Here is a 15312-nt window from a genome sequence, read left to right as displayed (position 1 = left end):
GACAAAAGGGAGAACGGCCAGAGAGAGAGAGAGAGTCAGGCTAGAGGAGCCAAACCATTTACTCCTCTCCTCCTTTTCCTCACTCACTCATTTAGCTAATTGGCTTCCTCTCAGAGACCAGTGAAGCTGAAGTTCCCTTCTGGCTTCAGAGTGTTCAGACCCACAATGAAAGGCCTTTGTCTCCCTACATCTCTCTCTGCCTGTCTAAGGATGGGAGGATAGGCCCTGTAGCTAAATAAGTTAGAAACCTGAAGAGCCTTTAACTTCCTGCATGTGTAAAGAGACTGAAGATGTCTCACTGTCTTTAGATGACATGATTCATCTGAAATAACATCTTCCATCTCATCCTACAACCTTAAAGCTAATTTTCATCTTAGAGACATAGCTACAGTTGAAGACCTAAAGTACTTCTGCAGAGGTCAAATACTGTCCCTAAAGAGGCCTATCTGATGTGTCTCTCCCTATTTGTGTAAGAGAGCTCCTGGGACTGTGATGTCGTCTCGTCCTAGATTGGGCCGCGCCCCTCAAACGCTGACAAGCCCTGTGGGGTCAGGAACAATGTTCTCATCATAATTAAATGTTCCTGCTTTTCTCTGCAGAGGGGGAGAGAGGGGGTGGTTGTTTGACAATTATGGAAACCAACAATGCAGAAAGCCGAGCCCAGCTAGCCGAGGTATAAATTAATACTGTTCCAACCCCCATCGCTCCTCCCCCTCCTCATTCTCAAGTCGATTAATGAATTTCAAAATAAAAATGAAAGGGCATTAGGCTGTGCAACTGTGTAACCCCCCCCCCCCCCCCCCCCCTTTCGAACACTCCCACCCCCACTTTTCCTCTGCTAACCCTGAAATGAGGTGGCCATTACTGGGAGGCCCACAGAGTCATGAGTCATGACAGGCTGCCTCAGCCTGTCTCCTACACTGCCCTGATATACCACAGCCTGTCTGTCTCCTACACTGTCCTGATATACCACAGCCTGTCTGTCTCCTACACTGCCCTGATATACCACAGCCTGTCTGTCTCCTACACTGCCCTGATATACCACAGCCTGTCTGTCTCCTACACTGCCCTGATATACCACAGCCTGTCTGTCTCTCTCCTATACTGCCCTGATATACCACAGCCTGTCTGTCTCCTACACTGCCCTGATATACCACAGCCTGTCTCTCTCCTACACTGCCCTGATATACCACAGCCTGTCTCTCTCCTACACTGCCCTGATATACCACAGCCTGTCTCTCTCCTACACTGCCCTGATTTACCACAGCCTGTCTATCTCCTATACTGCCCTGATATACCACAGCCTGTCTGTCTCCTATACTGCCCTGATATACCACAGCCTGTCTCCTACACTGCCCTGATATACCACAGCCTGTCTGTCTCCTACACTGCCCTGATATACCACAGCCTGTCTGTCTCCTACACTGCCCTGATATACCACAGCCTGTCTGGCTCCTATACTGCCCTGATATACCACAGCCTGTCTGTCTCATATACTGCCCTGATATACCACAGCCTGTCTGTCTCATATACTGCCCTGATATACCACAGCATGTCTCTCTCCTATACTGCCCTGATATACCACATCTTGTCTTTCTCCAATACTGCTCTGATATACCACAGCCTGTCTGTCTCTCTCCTATACTGCCCTGATATACCACATCTTGTCTTTCTCCAATACTGCTCTGATATACCACATCCTGTGTCTGTCTGTCTGTCTCCTATACGTCTCTGATATACCACAGCCTGTGTCTGTCTGTCTCCTATACGTCTCTGATATAGCGCAGCCTGAATTGAAACCTGTCTGGCAGTGTGAGAAGGCCCTTGGTTAGATTTGATATGTGTATCACAACATAAGCTATCTGTTAACCTGAGATTTCTCAAAGGGAAATGGGCACACACACACACACACACACACATCAGCCTTTATTTGATTTACTGTTTCAGGCACACACGCAGGGGGACACACTCGCACTCTCCATCGCCCGCCACTCGTAGTAATCACACCACTGCTCTGAGCTACAGGGGAGAGCGAGAGAGAGAGCAAAGAGCGAGAGAGAGAGAGTGGTGCTGTCGTCGGGGCAATTTGTGAACTCTGACATGGCCAATCTTTAACAGCACAACAATACACACCCAAATATCATATAGACCGTTCACCAATTCCAGGCAGTACAGAGGAAAGGCAGCACTAAACATGTGGATGGACCAGGGCTTAGGCCCAGGCCCTGCTAGAGTAACCCAACTGAGAGAGGGTGTATGTGGGGTTGGGTGGGTCTGGGGACTGCAATGAGGGGGAGGATGCGTCTGGAAAAAGGGAGAGGGGGAAGGAGGGGGGGTGAGGCTCAGGAAACAGAAATTAAAAGCCTTAAATGTCAGTGCACACAGTATTGCTTGGTGAAACAGGTCATTACTCCCTATAGTATTACCACCATTTTACAGCATTAATAACCTGGAAAATAGTGCAGCAATTGCTCACGTCTCAAGAAAGAAATATTTATTTCTTATTGAACAAGTACATAAGGGGGGGGGGGGGTTGGCCAATGGAATATAGGGAACTCTTCCTGCTGTTGATTATGATGCCTGATGCTGTCCATCACATACAGTAAAAACCATGAGCCACGAGTTAAGTTGGGGACTGCCGAAGCACAGGGGAGAAAAGTCACAAGGCACCACACAAACACACACACGCACTGACGTCCATGACACCAGAGAGAGTGCATGCTCCAGGATGCTCTGTGTGTCTAAGGTGTCTGACTTGGCAGTGAGAGGGGGGACAGGGGGATGGGGGGGCAGAGGAAAGTACACATGGACATCAGGCGCAAACATGTCCACTGAGAAAGGTCAAAGGGCAAAGATGGAGACATGTGGACATGGTGGAGTGGAAGGCTGCCATCTTGGGTGTGTGAATTATCTCCATCATGGTGGGTTAACCAGTCACTTAGTTAGTTACAGTGCCTTGCTAAAGTATTCGGCCCCCTTGAACTTTGCGACCTTTTGCCACATTTCAGGCTTCAAACATAAAGATATAAAACTGTATTTTTTTGTGAAGAATCAACAACAAGTGGGACACAATCATGAAGTGGAACGACATTTATTGGATATTTAAAACTTTTTTAACAAATCAAAAACTGAAAAATTGGGCGTGCAAAATTATTCAGCCCCCTTAAGTTAATACTTTGTAGCGCACCTTTTGCTGCGATTACAGCTGTAAGTCGCTTGGGGTATGTCTCTATCAGTTTTGCACATCGAGAGACTGACATTTTTTCCCCATTCCTCCTTGCAAAACAGCTCGAGCTCAGTGAGGTTGGATGGAGAGCATTTGTGAACAGCAGTTTTCAGTTCTTTCCACAGATTCTCGATTGGATTCAGGTCTGGACTTTGACTTGGCCATTCTAACACCTGGATATGTTTATTTTTGAACCATTCCATTGTAGATTTTGCTTTATGTTTTGGATCATTGTCTTGTTGGAAGACAAATCTCTGTCCCAGTCTCAGGTCTTTTGCAGACTCCATCAGGTTTTCTTCCAGAATGGTCCTGTATTTGGCTCCATCCATCTTCCCATCAATTTTAACCATCTTCCCTGTCCCTGCTGAAGAAAAGCAGGCCCAAACCATGATGCTGCCACCACCATGTTTGACAGTGAGGATGGTGTGTTCAGGGTGATGAGCTGTGTTGCTTTTACGCCAAACATAACGTTTTGCATTGTTGCCAAAAAGTTCAATTTTCGTTTCATCTGACCAGAGCACCTTCTTCCACATGTTTGGTGTGTCTCCCAGGTGGCTTGTGGCAAAATTTTAAACGACACTTTTTATGGATATCTTTAAGAAATGGCTTTCTTCTTGCCACTCTTCCATAAAGGCCAGATTTGTGCAATATACGACTGATTGTTGTCCTATGGACAGAGTCTCCCACCTCAGCTGTAGATCTCTGCAGTTCATCCAGAGTGATCATGGGCCTCTTGGCTGCATCTCTGATCAGTCTTCTCCTTGTATGAGCTGAAAGTTTAGAGGGACGGCCAGGTCTTGGTAGATTTGCAGTGGTCTGATACTCCTTCCATTTCAATATTATTGCTTGCACAGTGCTCCTTGGGATGTTTAAAGCTTGGGAAATCTTTTTGTATCCAAATCCGGCTTTACACTTCTTCACAACAGTATCTCGGACCTGCCTGGTGTGTTCCTTGTTCTTCATGATGCTCTCTGCGCTTTTAACGGACCTCTGAGACTATCACAGTGCAGGTGTATTTATACAGAGACTTGATTACACACAGGTGGATTGTATTTATCATCATTAGTCATTTAGGTCAACATTGGATCATTCAGAGATCCTCACTGAACTTCTGGAGAGAGTTTGCTGCACTGAAAGTAAAGGGGCTGAATAATTTTGCACGCCCAATTTTTCTGTTTTTGATTTGTTAAAAAAGTTTGAAATATCCAATAAATGGCGTTCCACTTCATGATTGTGTCCCACTTGTTGTTGATTCTTCACAAAAAAAATACAGTTTTATATCTTTATGTTTGAAGCCTGAAATGTGGCAAAAGGTCGCAAAGTTCAAGGGGGCCGAATACTTTCGCAAGGCACTGTAGTTACCTTCCCAGTTGCTGTTACTCTCTCCATCATGGTGGGTTAACCAGTCAGTTAGTTAGTTACCTTGCCAGTTGCTGTTACTCTCTCCTTCATGGTGGGTTAACTAGTCAGTTAGTTAGTTACCTTCCCAGTTGCTGTTACTCTTCTCCATCATGGTGGGTTAACTAGTCAGTTAGTTACCTTCCCAGTTGCTGTTACTCTCTCCATCATGGTGGGTTAACTAGTCAGTTAGTTAGTTAGTTACCTTCCCAGTTGCTGTTACTCTCTCCATCATGGTGGGTTAACCAGTCAGTTAGTTAGTTACCTTCCCAGTTGTTGTTACTCTCTCCATCATGGTGGGTTAACCAGTCAGTTAGTTAGTTACCTTCCCAGTTGCTGTTACTCTCTCCATCATGGTGGGTTAACCAGTCAGTTAGTTAGTTACCTTCCCAGTTGCTGTTACTCTCTCCATCATGGTGGGTTAACTAGTCAGTTAGTTACCTTCCCAGTTGCTGTTACTCTCTCCATCATGGTGGGTTAACCAGTCAGTTAGTTAGTTACCTTCCCAGTTACTGTTACTCTCTCCATCATGGTGGGTTAACCAGTCAGTTAGTTAGTTACCTTCCCAGTTGCTGTTACTCTCTCCATCATGGTGGGTTAACCAGTCAGTTAGTTACCTTCCCAGTTGCTGTTACTCTCTCCATCATAGTGGGTTAACCAGTTAGTTAGTTACCTTCCCAGCTGTTGTTACTCTCTCCATCATGGTGGGTTAACCAGTCAGTTAGTTAGTTACCTTCCCAGTTGCTGTTACTCTCTCCATCATGGTGGGTTAACTAGTCAGTTAGTTAGTTACCTTCCCAGTTGCTGTTACTCTCTCCATCATGGTGGGTTAACCAGTCAGTTAGTTAGTTACCTTCCCAGTTGCTGTTACTCTCTCCATCATGGTGGGTTAACCAGTCAGTTAGTTAGTTACCTTCCCAGTTGCTGTTACTCTCTCCATCATAGTGGGTTAACTAGTCAGTTAGTTAGTTACCTTCCCAGTTGCTGTTACTCTCTCCATCATGGTGGGTTAACCAGTCAGTTAGTTAGTTACCTTCCCAGTTGCTGTTACTGTATATGTTACGCAGACTACCGACGCGGTTAAGTTTCCACGCTTGACGTTTGGCTGCGTCCCGACGGGCGGCAGGAGGAGAGATGGAGAGAAGAGGACAGCGGAGAAGATTGAAGACAACACAAATATAAAGACTAAAAAAGGAGAAAGGTGTAATCAACCAGCAGCACTAGAGAGGGAGGAGTCAAGTGTAATCAACCAGCAGCACTAGAGGGGGAGGAGTCAGGTGTAATCAACCAGCAGGACTAGAGGGGGAGGAGTCAGGTGTAATCAACCAGCAGCACTAGAGAGGGAGGAGTCAGGTGTAATCAACCAGCAGCACTAGAGAGGGAGGAGTCAGGTGTAATCAACCAGCAGCACTAGAGGGGGAGGAGTCAGGTGTAATCAACCAGCAGGACTAGAGAGGGAGGAGTCAGGTGTAATCAACCAGCAGCACTAGAGAGGGAGGAGTCAGGTGTAATCAACCAGCAGCACTAGAGAGGGAGGAGTCAAGTGTAATCAACCAGCAGCACTAGAGAGGGAGGAGTCAAGTGTAATCAACCAGCAGCACTAGAGAGGGAGGAGTCAGGTGTAATCAACCAGCAGCACTAGAGAGGGAGGAGTCAGGTGTAATCAACCAGCAGCACTAGAGAGGGAGGAGTCAAGTGTAATCAACCAGCAGCACTAGAGAGGGAGGAGTCAGGTGTAATCAACCAGCAGCACTAGAGAGGGAGGAGTCAGGTGTAATCAACCAGCAGCACTAGAGGGGGAGGAGTCAGGTGTAATCAACCAGCAGCCTTAGAGGGGGAGGAGTCAAGTGTAATCAACCAGCAGCCTTAGAGGGGGAGGAGTCAAGTGTAATCAACCAGCAGCACTAGAGGGGGAGGAGTCAGGTGTAATCAACCAGCAGCACTAGAGGGGGAGGAGTCAGGTGTAATCAACCAGCAGCACTAGAGGGGGGAGGAGTCAGGTGTAATCAACCAGCAGCACTAGAGGGGGAGGAGACAGGTGTAATCAACCAGCAGCAATAGAGGGGGAGGAGTCAGGTGTAATCAACCAGCAGCATTAGAGGGGGAGGAGTCATGGGCTGGGCATGGACTTGTGTGGGAGGGGCTAAGGTGAGATGCAGTGACAAATCACAAGTCAGCAGTAGAAGCAACACAGGAACAGTTGAAGCTGAACAGTACTGCCTTAACATCCTTCACAGAGACTTCTAATTTACCATGACAACCTGGCAGTGGTATGAGCACAGAATGGAAACTCAAAAAACATATAGAACAAGTCGAATAGAACTGGTTTAAAAACTAGACGTTAAACAAATCCAAGCTAAGAAAAGGTTATCAGAGGGGGGCAGAGGGGTAAAATGTTTCCCTCTCCCACTGAATGTGTTCAGGTCCTAGACTATGTGACTTCTGCTTTCACCTTCTATAATGAGGTACATACTACACTCTAAATACACACTTATTCCCCCTCGCATCTCGCCCCTGAACCCTCACAGCCCCCGCCGACGCTACTGTTATTTCCCAACATCCCCCGAGGCCTAGAAGAACATTTGCTACACAACGATATCAGAAGAGAAAGTACATTTATTCACCAGTCCCCCGCTACAGCATAGGACAAGGGAACATTCTGGTAATGGGGGTGCGAGGTTTAAATGTTAGACTGCTTGTACGAGCCTCGGTCTTATTGTCCTTCAAGGCGCTATTCTCCCACACACAGGAATCTGGAGCAATCACAAAGAAATACCCCAATATATGTTCAAGTCATTTACATCTGCACCCACACACTGCAGTGTGTGTGTGTGTGTGTGTGTGTGTGTGTGTGTGTGTGTGTGTGTGTGTGTGGTGTCTAAAATATTTGGGTCCTTTGTACTTCGGTCCTTTGTACATCCAACGAATAATGGTCTTGTGCATGGGAAAGACCACCTGGCACCTTTAACAAGTTGACCTTTAGTGTCACACCTGCTGTACCTCTATGGCTACAAAGTGACCTTAATTATCTTCCATTTTAGGGAAATGGCCAAAGCGGTTCGGCAGACCCACCTCCCCTCTAAGGGCTAAATGATAGATGCATCAAGATGCTTCAGTCACAACACAAACCACACCCACTTCTGCTCTCTCTAACAACCTGTGTGGAATGAATCCCCCAATCACCCAGTCCGCTATCTAACCACCTGATCCTTTGATCCCATACCAGATCATAGAGTGTTCTGTCCTGACTGACTAACATCTCCTCTCCAGTAATGCCTCTTTCTCCCTCCAGGAGGGAGGGATCTGCAGCTGGTCTGCCGTTCTGTGTGGGGCCTCATCTCCACCTCCCATCTCAAAGGGGCCAAAGGGGCGCTTTCATGTCCCCAGTCTCGAATCTGAGGGACAACTTTGGTATCTCCAGCGGGCTCGCGGTCAGATCCCCTTTCAAAGGTCCCACGCAGCGAGGAGCCGGACCCCGTGCTGTAGTGTATGTAACCAGGGGGTGCTAGGCAACTAACGAGGTGCTCTTACAGAGACAGTTAATTGTGGGCTGTGATCAACGGAGCACACAGAGGAGGAGTGATACACCTGATGCAGGTGGCTGTGAAAGAGAGGAAAGGGGGAGGAGAGGGATGGAGGGGTAGCGATTCGGGGGTCTCCACGTGTCAAGCATGTGGGGGGAGGGGGGGTCTGGCTTAGTGGCAGGAAGAAAGGAAGAAGATGAGTGGCGTCTTTGTTTTAGGGAGAGAGGGAAAAGAGGGGGAGGAAGAGAGGGAGGAAGAGAGGAAGAGTAGCTTTTCATTAGAAATAAAAGGATCCCCTGTTTTAGTCATGTAGGAATCCTGCTGTTTCCTCACAACCTTAAAGGGATACTTCAGGATGTTGGCAATGAAGCCCTTTATCTACTTCCCCAGATTCCGATGAAATCGTGAATACCATTTGTTAGGTGCCTATGTGCAGTTTGAAGGACGTTGTTAACTAGCATTAGCGCAATGACTGGAAGTCTATGGTAACTGCTAGCATGCTAGTAGATACCATAGACTTCCAGGCATTGCGCTAACTGAACTATCCCTTTCAGTATCCCATCCTGAAGTATCCCTTTCAGTTCACACACAGACGTGTGCACACACACACACACACACACACACACACACACACACACACACACACGGAAAGCATGGTGAGTATAATGTAATATCAGACAATTAACACACATTTTTAATGTATATTTACTAACATCTGAAGGAGAAAGAAAACAAGAGAAATAGAAAACAGAGAGAGTGACATGGAGATGGAGACCAGATAGATGAAAGAGAGAGAGAGGAAAGAGAGACATGGAGAGAAGGAGACAAGAGAGGAAAGAGACCAGATAGATGAAAGAGAGAGAGAGGAAAGAGAGACATGGAGAGAAGGAGAGACGAGGAAAGAGACCAGATAGATGACAGAGAGAGAGAGAGGTAAAAGAGACATGGAGAGAAGGAGACAAGAGAGGAAAGAGAACAGATAGATGAAAGAGAGAGAGAGAGGAAAAAGAGATAGAGAGAAGGAGACAAGAGAGGAAGGAGACAAGGAGAGACAAGAGAGATGAGAGATAGACATGGAAAGAGGAGAGCGACATGGAAAGAGGAGAGAGAAGAGAGATGAGAGACATGGAGGAGAGAGACACCAAGGAGACATGGAGAGAGGAGAGAGAAACATGGAGGAGAGAGACACCAAGGAGAGAGACATGGAGAGAGGAGAGAGCGACATGGAGGAGAGAGACACCAAGGAGACATGGAGAGAGGAGAGAGAGACATGGATAGAGGAGAGAGAAACATGGAGGAGAGAGAGATGAGAGGGAGGAGAGAGACACCAAGGAGAGAGACATGGAGAGAAGAGAGAGCGACATGGAGGAGAGAGACATGAGAGGGAGGAGAGAGACATGGAGAGAGGAGAGAAAGACACAGAGAGAGAGAGACATGAATGAGAGTGGAGAGAGAGACATGGAGAGAGGAGAGAAAGACACAGAGAGAGACATGGAGAGAGAGAAATGAAGGAGATAGGAAAGAGAGAGACATGGAGAGATAGAGTGACGTATAACCTCACGGTGGCCCTACCTGGGCTAAAGGAGAAGGAGCGGCGAGGGTGGGTACGGACCAGAGTGGAGCAGAGGGCGGCCCGCCCCGGTCCCTCGCCTCATGAATAACGGGTGTGTGTGACAGGCTGATACTTCATCTGGGTCGTGGTGTGACAGGCGTAGAGAGGCCCCACGCTGTCGCGTGGTGCTTAATGGCTAAATTGGGAGACTGTTACTAATCGCTTATTGAATAATGAAAGTGCCACAGCTGATAAAAGATTTCAATACGGTGGATTATTTATAATATTTCACTTAAGTGCCCCGCTGACGAATGGGGCGAAGGGGCTGCACAGAGGCCGGCTGGCTGGGGGAGCGTCTCACAATGCTCGGCCTTCAGAGGCCGGCTGGCTGGGGGAGCGTCTCACAACGCTCGGCCTTCAGAGGCCGGCTGGCTGGGGGAGCGTCTCACAACGCTCGGCCTTCAGAGGCCGGCTGGCTGGGGGAGCGTCTCACAACGCTCGGCCTTCAGAGGCCGGCTGGCTGGGGGAGCGTCTCACAACGCTCGGCCTTCAGAGGCCGGCTGGCTGGGGGAGCGTCTCACAACGCTCGGCCTTCAGAGGCCGGCTGGCTGGGGGAGCGTCTCACAATGCTCGGCCTTCAGAGGCCGGCTGGCTGGGGGAGCGTCTCACAATGCTCGGCCTTCGGGAAAAGCGTGCTGGGTTGGGGGTGTGAAGGAATAAAGTGTGTAACACAAGGAATTCATCCACAATGAGTAACGATTACTTGGCTATATACACGGGGTACCAGTAGGGAGTCGATGATAACTTGGCTCTATACACGGGGTACCAGTACCGAGCCAATGATAACTTGGTTATATACACGGGGTACCAGTAGGGAGTCGATGATAACTTGGTTATATACACGGGGTACCAGTACTGAGTCAATGATAACTTGGTTATATACACGGGGTACCAGTACTGAGTCAATGATAACGTGGTTATATACACGGGGTACCAGTAGGGAGTCGATGATAACTTGGCTCTATACACGGGGTACCAGTACCGAGCCAATGATAACTTGGTTATATACACGGGGTACCAGTAGGGAGTCAATGATAACTTGGTTATATACACGGGGTACCAGTACCGAGCCAATGATAACTTGGTTATATTCACGGGGTGCCAGTAGGGAGTCAATGTGCAGGAGTACGAGGTAATTGAGGTAGATATGTACATATCGGTAGAGAAAGTGACTAGACAACAGGATGATAATGAACTGTAACAGCAGCGTATGCGATGAGTCAAAAGAGTTTGTGTAAAAATGGTCAAAGCAGATAGTCAAATAGTTAACCAATAGCTACCCAGACTAAATATTTAGCAGTCTTATGGCTTGGGGATAGAAGCTGTTCAGGGTCCTGTTGGATCCAGACTTGGTGCATCGGTAATGCTTGCCAGATGCCAAGCAGTTGCCATATCAAGAGGTGATGCAGCCAGTCAAGATGCTCTCAGTGGAGCAGCTGTAGAACCTTTTGAGGATCTGAGGACCCATGCAGAATCTTTTCAGCCTCCTGAGGGGGAAGAGGTGTTGTTGTGCTCTCTTCATGGACCATGATCATTCCTTAGTGATGTGGACACAAGGAACTTCAAGCTCGTCAAGCCCGCCAGGAAATCCAGGATCAAGTTGCAGAGGGAGGTGTTTGGGTCCTTAGCATAGTGATGAGCTTGGAGTGGACTATGGTGTTGAACGCTGAGCTGAAGTCAATGAACAGCATTCTCACGTAGTTGTTCCTTTTGTCCAGGTGGGAAAGGACAGTATTTACTCTTGGTAAATACTATGGTCTACAGCTTATCATGGGGTATTTTAACTCAGGCGAGCAAAACCTCGAGACTTCCTTAATATTAGAGATCGCGCACCAGCTGTTGATAAGAGACACCACCTCCCCTGAGCTTCCCCGATGCCACTGCTCTGTTCTGCCGCTGTATAGAAAAACAACCTTGATTTATATTTACCATGTCCTTGTTCAGCCACGACTCAGAGAAACACAGGATATTACAGTTCTTCAGATCACGTTGACAGGATAGTCTCGAACAGCGCTCATCCAGTTTATTCTCCAGTGATTGCATGTTCACCAATAGCCCGTGGGTAGAGGTGGTTTATCCACTCTCCGATATAGTCTCGTCATGTATCCTGCACGCCGGCCTCTATAACGCCATCTCTGACTCCTCCTTTGTGTCGGGCTTTGGGCCTGGCCCGGGATGATCAATACAAGTTTCACCTTGTCCAAATCAAGGTTAGCGATAGCAGTTCTGATGTCCAGCTCTTTTACAGTCATAGGAAACGATGGTGGAAATTTTATATACAAAAAAATACATTCTATGGTCAGCAGCCAATAAAACGGCTGCTACTACTGCCAGTCCCATTCTAACTATGAAGGAGATTGGACAAATATTAAATCAGTTTCAAGAGCGAAGATATGAACCAGTCGCTGGACACTTTTGGTAGTTTCATAAAGCACGCTGGGTGCTACAATGATTTCAAACGGTGTCAGATCACTCACCTCAGATAAACACAAATGATTTCAAACGGTGTCAGATCACTCACCTCAGATAAACACAAATGAGCAGCACACACAGTCATGTCAATTAATACATTTCCTCCATTGAAAATAGGCTGTTTGCGAGCTAGGTGAAATATATTACACATTCAGCCCCCTACATTATAATGTCCCATTCCCAGTAATGTCTATCTGCTCCAGTATTCCTCCCAGTCCCAGCCAGCCAGGCAAGCAGGCAGGAGAGGAGATGGAGTGACCCCAGACAGAGACAGAAGACAGGCACTTGTCTTGTCAGCCACGTGATTCCCTCTGATGGAAGTGCTACACATTACATCACACATCTGCTACCAACTCTGCATCTGTTCCAGTCCCATTCACAATGGTGGGTGACGTTTTGTGTATGTGTGTGTGTGTGTGTGTGCATGAGTGAGGATGCATCAGTGTGTTTGATACCCCAAGACGGTGTATTTGAGCCTATAAACCTGTGTATCCACAAGTAAACGTGTGTTTATGAGCAAGCCATTCATCGTGACAGAGTAGTATGTCATGTTTACTATTAGCAGTGCTGAAAACACACATCTGACTGACAGACAGACAGAAAGAGAGGAGGAATGGAGGGATGAGAGAAAAGAATGGAGAACCCCCTTCCACAAGCAGAGTGATGTCAGGGGGCTCGTGGGAAGACATGGCTGCGTTTCCCATACCTGTTCCTACGGCAGCATACGGTGCCTTATCATATTCAAATACGTTATTTCATTCATTTAATGTACCATTTGTTTATCTGGTTTAAGATCATTGGAATAAAATCTCTTTAAAAAAGTTACCTGGTCCAAGACAGCTAAAGGGTCAGATATTAAGTCATCGTTGACAATCATTAGTTATCTAAAATCACCAGGTTCATCATAGTTTTGTACTTCCTAGGTTTGTTGCTCCATTCTTTTCCAGACACATTCATTCAATAGTCGAGCTTAGCACCTAGGACCCAGCTAGTGTATAGACTAGGTGTCTGTTAGCTAGGGGGAGCGTTTTAGAGGGCGGACCAGGGCTGGAAAACGGAGAGGGGAGGGGAGATGGCGTTACCTTCCCCAGTACCAGAGAGGCCGTCGGCTTTGAAGTTGCTGGTGCTCTTCTTCCGCCGGTGCTTCTTGCGGTTGGCGTGCGGCGAGGGGGGCGGGTCCATCTTAGGGCTGGTGGTGTTGGAGATGGAGGGGCTGGAGCACACAGACTCTCCCAGACCCGTGTCTACAGGGAAAGAGACAGACCGTTAGATAATACCGCTCCTCAACAACAACAAGACGAAAGCAATGAAGGACCAGAAATACTTTTGAAAATATGTTGAGAACGCAAGAGTAAACAGCAGCTAGGGCTGTGAAGGTAATGACCCTGTAACTGACGGTTATGGATGAAGACTGGCATGAAAATAAAATAACCCTCAAAAGCATTTAAAACATGCCTACATTCCTTTTAGGATAAAAATATATATATTTAACTTTATTTTCATGTAGATAAACTTTACTAATGATTATAAGCAGTTGTTTTGCTAACTTGGTCTATTAAACTTTCTACATCACTTCCTCTTTCCAACTGTCCTTTGATGCTGGAGCAGCTCATCTGCTAGATGCGGGGGTGTTCAGCTCTATAGACTATGGCACTTTGATGCTGGAGCAGCTCATCTGCTAGATGCGGGGGTTTTCAGCTCTATAGACTATGGCACTTTGATGCTGGAGCAGCTCATCTGCTAGATGCGGGGGTGTTCAGCTCTATAGACTATGGCACTTTGATGCTGGAGCAGCTCATCTGCTAGATGCGGGGGTTTTCAGCTCTATAGACTATGGCACTTTGATGCTGGAGCAGCTCATCTGCTAGATGCGGGGGTTTTCAGCTCTATAGACTATGGCACTTTGATGCTGGAGCAGCTCATCTGCTAGATGCGGGGGTTTTCAGCTCTATAGACTATGGCACTTTGATGCTGGAGCAGCTCATCTGCTAGATGCGGGGGTGTTCAGCTCTATAGACTATGGCACTGATGCTGGAGCAGCTCATCTGCAAGATGCGGGGGTGTTCAGCTCTATAGACTATGGCACTTTGATGCTGGAGCAGCTCATCTGCTAGATGCGGGGGTGTTCAGCTCTATAGACTATGGCACTTTGATGCTGGAGCAGCTCATCTGCTAGATGCGGGGGTTTTCAGCTCTAGACTATGGCACTTTGATGCTGGAGCAGCTCATCTGCTAGATGCGGGGGTGTTCATCTCTATAGACTATGGCACTTTGATGCTGGAGCAGCTCATCTGCTAGATGCGGGGGTTTTCAGCTCTAGACTATGGCACTTTGATGCTGGAGCAGCTCATCTGCTAGATGCGGGGGTGTTCATCTCTATAGACTATGGCACTGATGCTGGAGCAGCTCATCTGCTAGATGCGGGGGTGTTCATCTCTATAGACTATGGCACTTTGATGCTGGAGCAGCTCATCTGCTAGATGCGGGGGTGTTCATCTCTATAGACTATGGCACTTTGATGCTGGAGCAGCTCATCTGCTAGATGCGGGGGTTTTCAGCTCTAGACTATGGCACTTTGATGCTGGAGCAGCTCATCTGCTAGATGCGGGGGTGTTCATCTCTATAGACTATGGCACTTTGATGCTGGAGCAGCTCATCTGCTAGATGTGGGGGTGTTCAGCTCTAGACTATGGCACTTTGATGCTGGAGCAGCTCATCTGCTAGATGCGGGGGTGTTCATCTCTATAGACTATGGCACTTTGATGCTGGAGCAGCTCATCTGCTAGATGTGGGGGTGTTCAGCTCTATAGACTATGGCACTGATGCTGGAGCAGCTCATCTGCTAGATGCGGGGGTGTTCATCTCTATAGACTATGGCACTTTGATGCTGGAGCAGCTCATCTGCTAGATGTGGGGGTGTTCAGCTCTATAGACTATGGCACTTTGATGCTGGAGCAGCTCATCTGCTAGATGTGGGGGTGTTCAGCTCTATAGACTATGGCACTGATGCTGGAGCAGCTCATCTGCAAGATGCGGGGGTGTTCAGCTCTATAGACTATGGCACTTTGATGCTGGAGCAG

General features: G+C 47.6%; 1 protein-coding gene across 7 annotated transcripts in view; it reads right to left on the bottom strand.

Annotated features, from left to right (window-relative positions):
• LOC110527298 (arf-GAP with GTPase, ANK repeat and PH domain-containing protein 1) overlaps window positions 1–15312 on the bottom strand; it is a 249244-nt gene that overhangs the window by 45541 nt on the left and 188391 nt on the right. For 6 of the 7 annotated variants that reach the window (XM_036982303.1, XM_036982301.1, XM_036982302.1 and 3 more), the window contains one exon: window positions 13315–13476. In XM_036982303.1, the coding sequence (XP_036838198.1) occupies window positions 13315–13476 (162 nt within the window). The remainder of the gene's footprint in view (window positions 1–13314; window positions 13477–15312) is intronic. The other variant, XM_036982299.1, reaches the window with a different exon arrangement.

Source organism: Oncorhynchus mykiss, chromosome 7 (genome assembly GCF_013265735.2).
Source record: "Oncorhynchus mykiss isolate Arlee chromosome 7, USDA_OmykA_1.1, whole genome shotgun sequence".
Taxonomy (NCBI): Eukaryota; Metazoa; Chordata; class Actinopteri; order Salmoniformes; family Salmonidae; genus Oncorhynchus; species Oncorhynchus mykiss.
The sequence above is the reverse complement of the archived record's forward strand: the minus strand, read 5'-3'. Positions and strand labels throughout refer to the sequence as shown.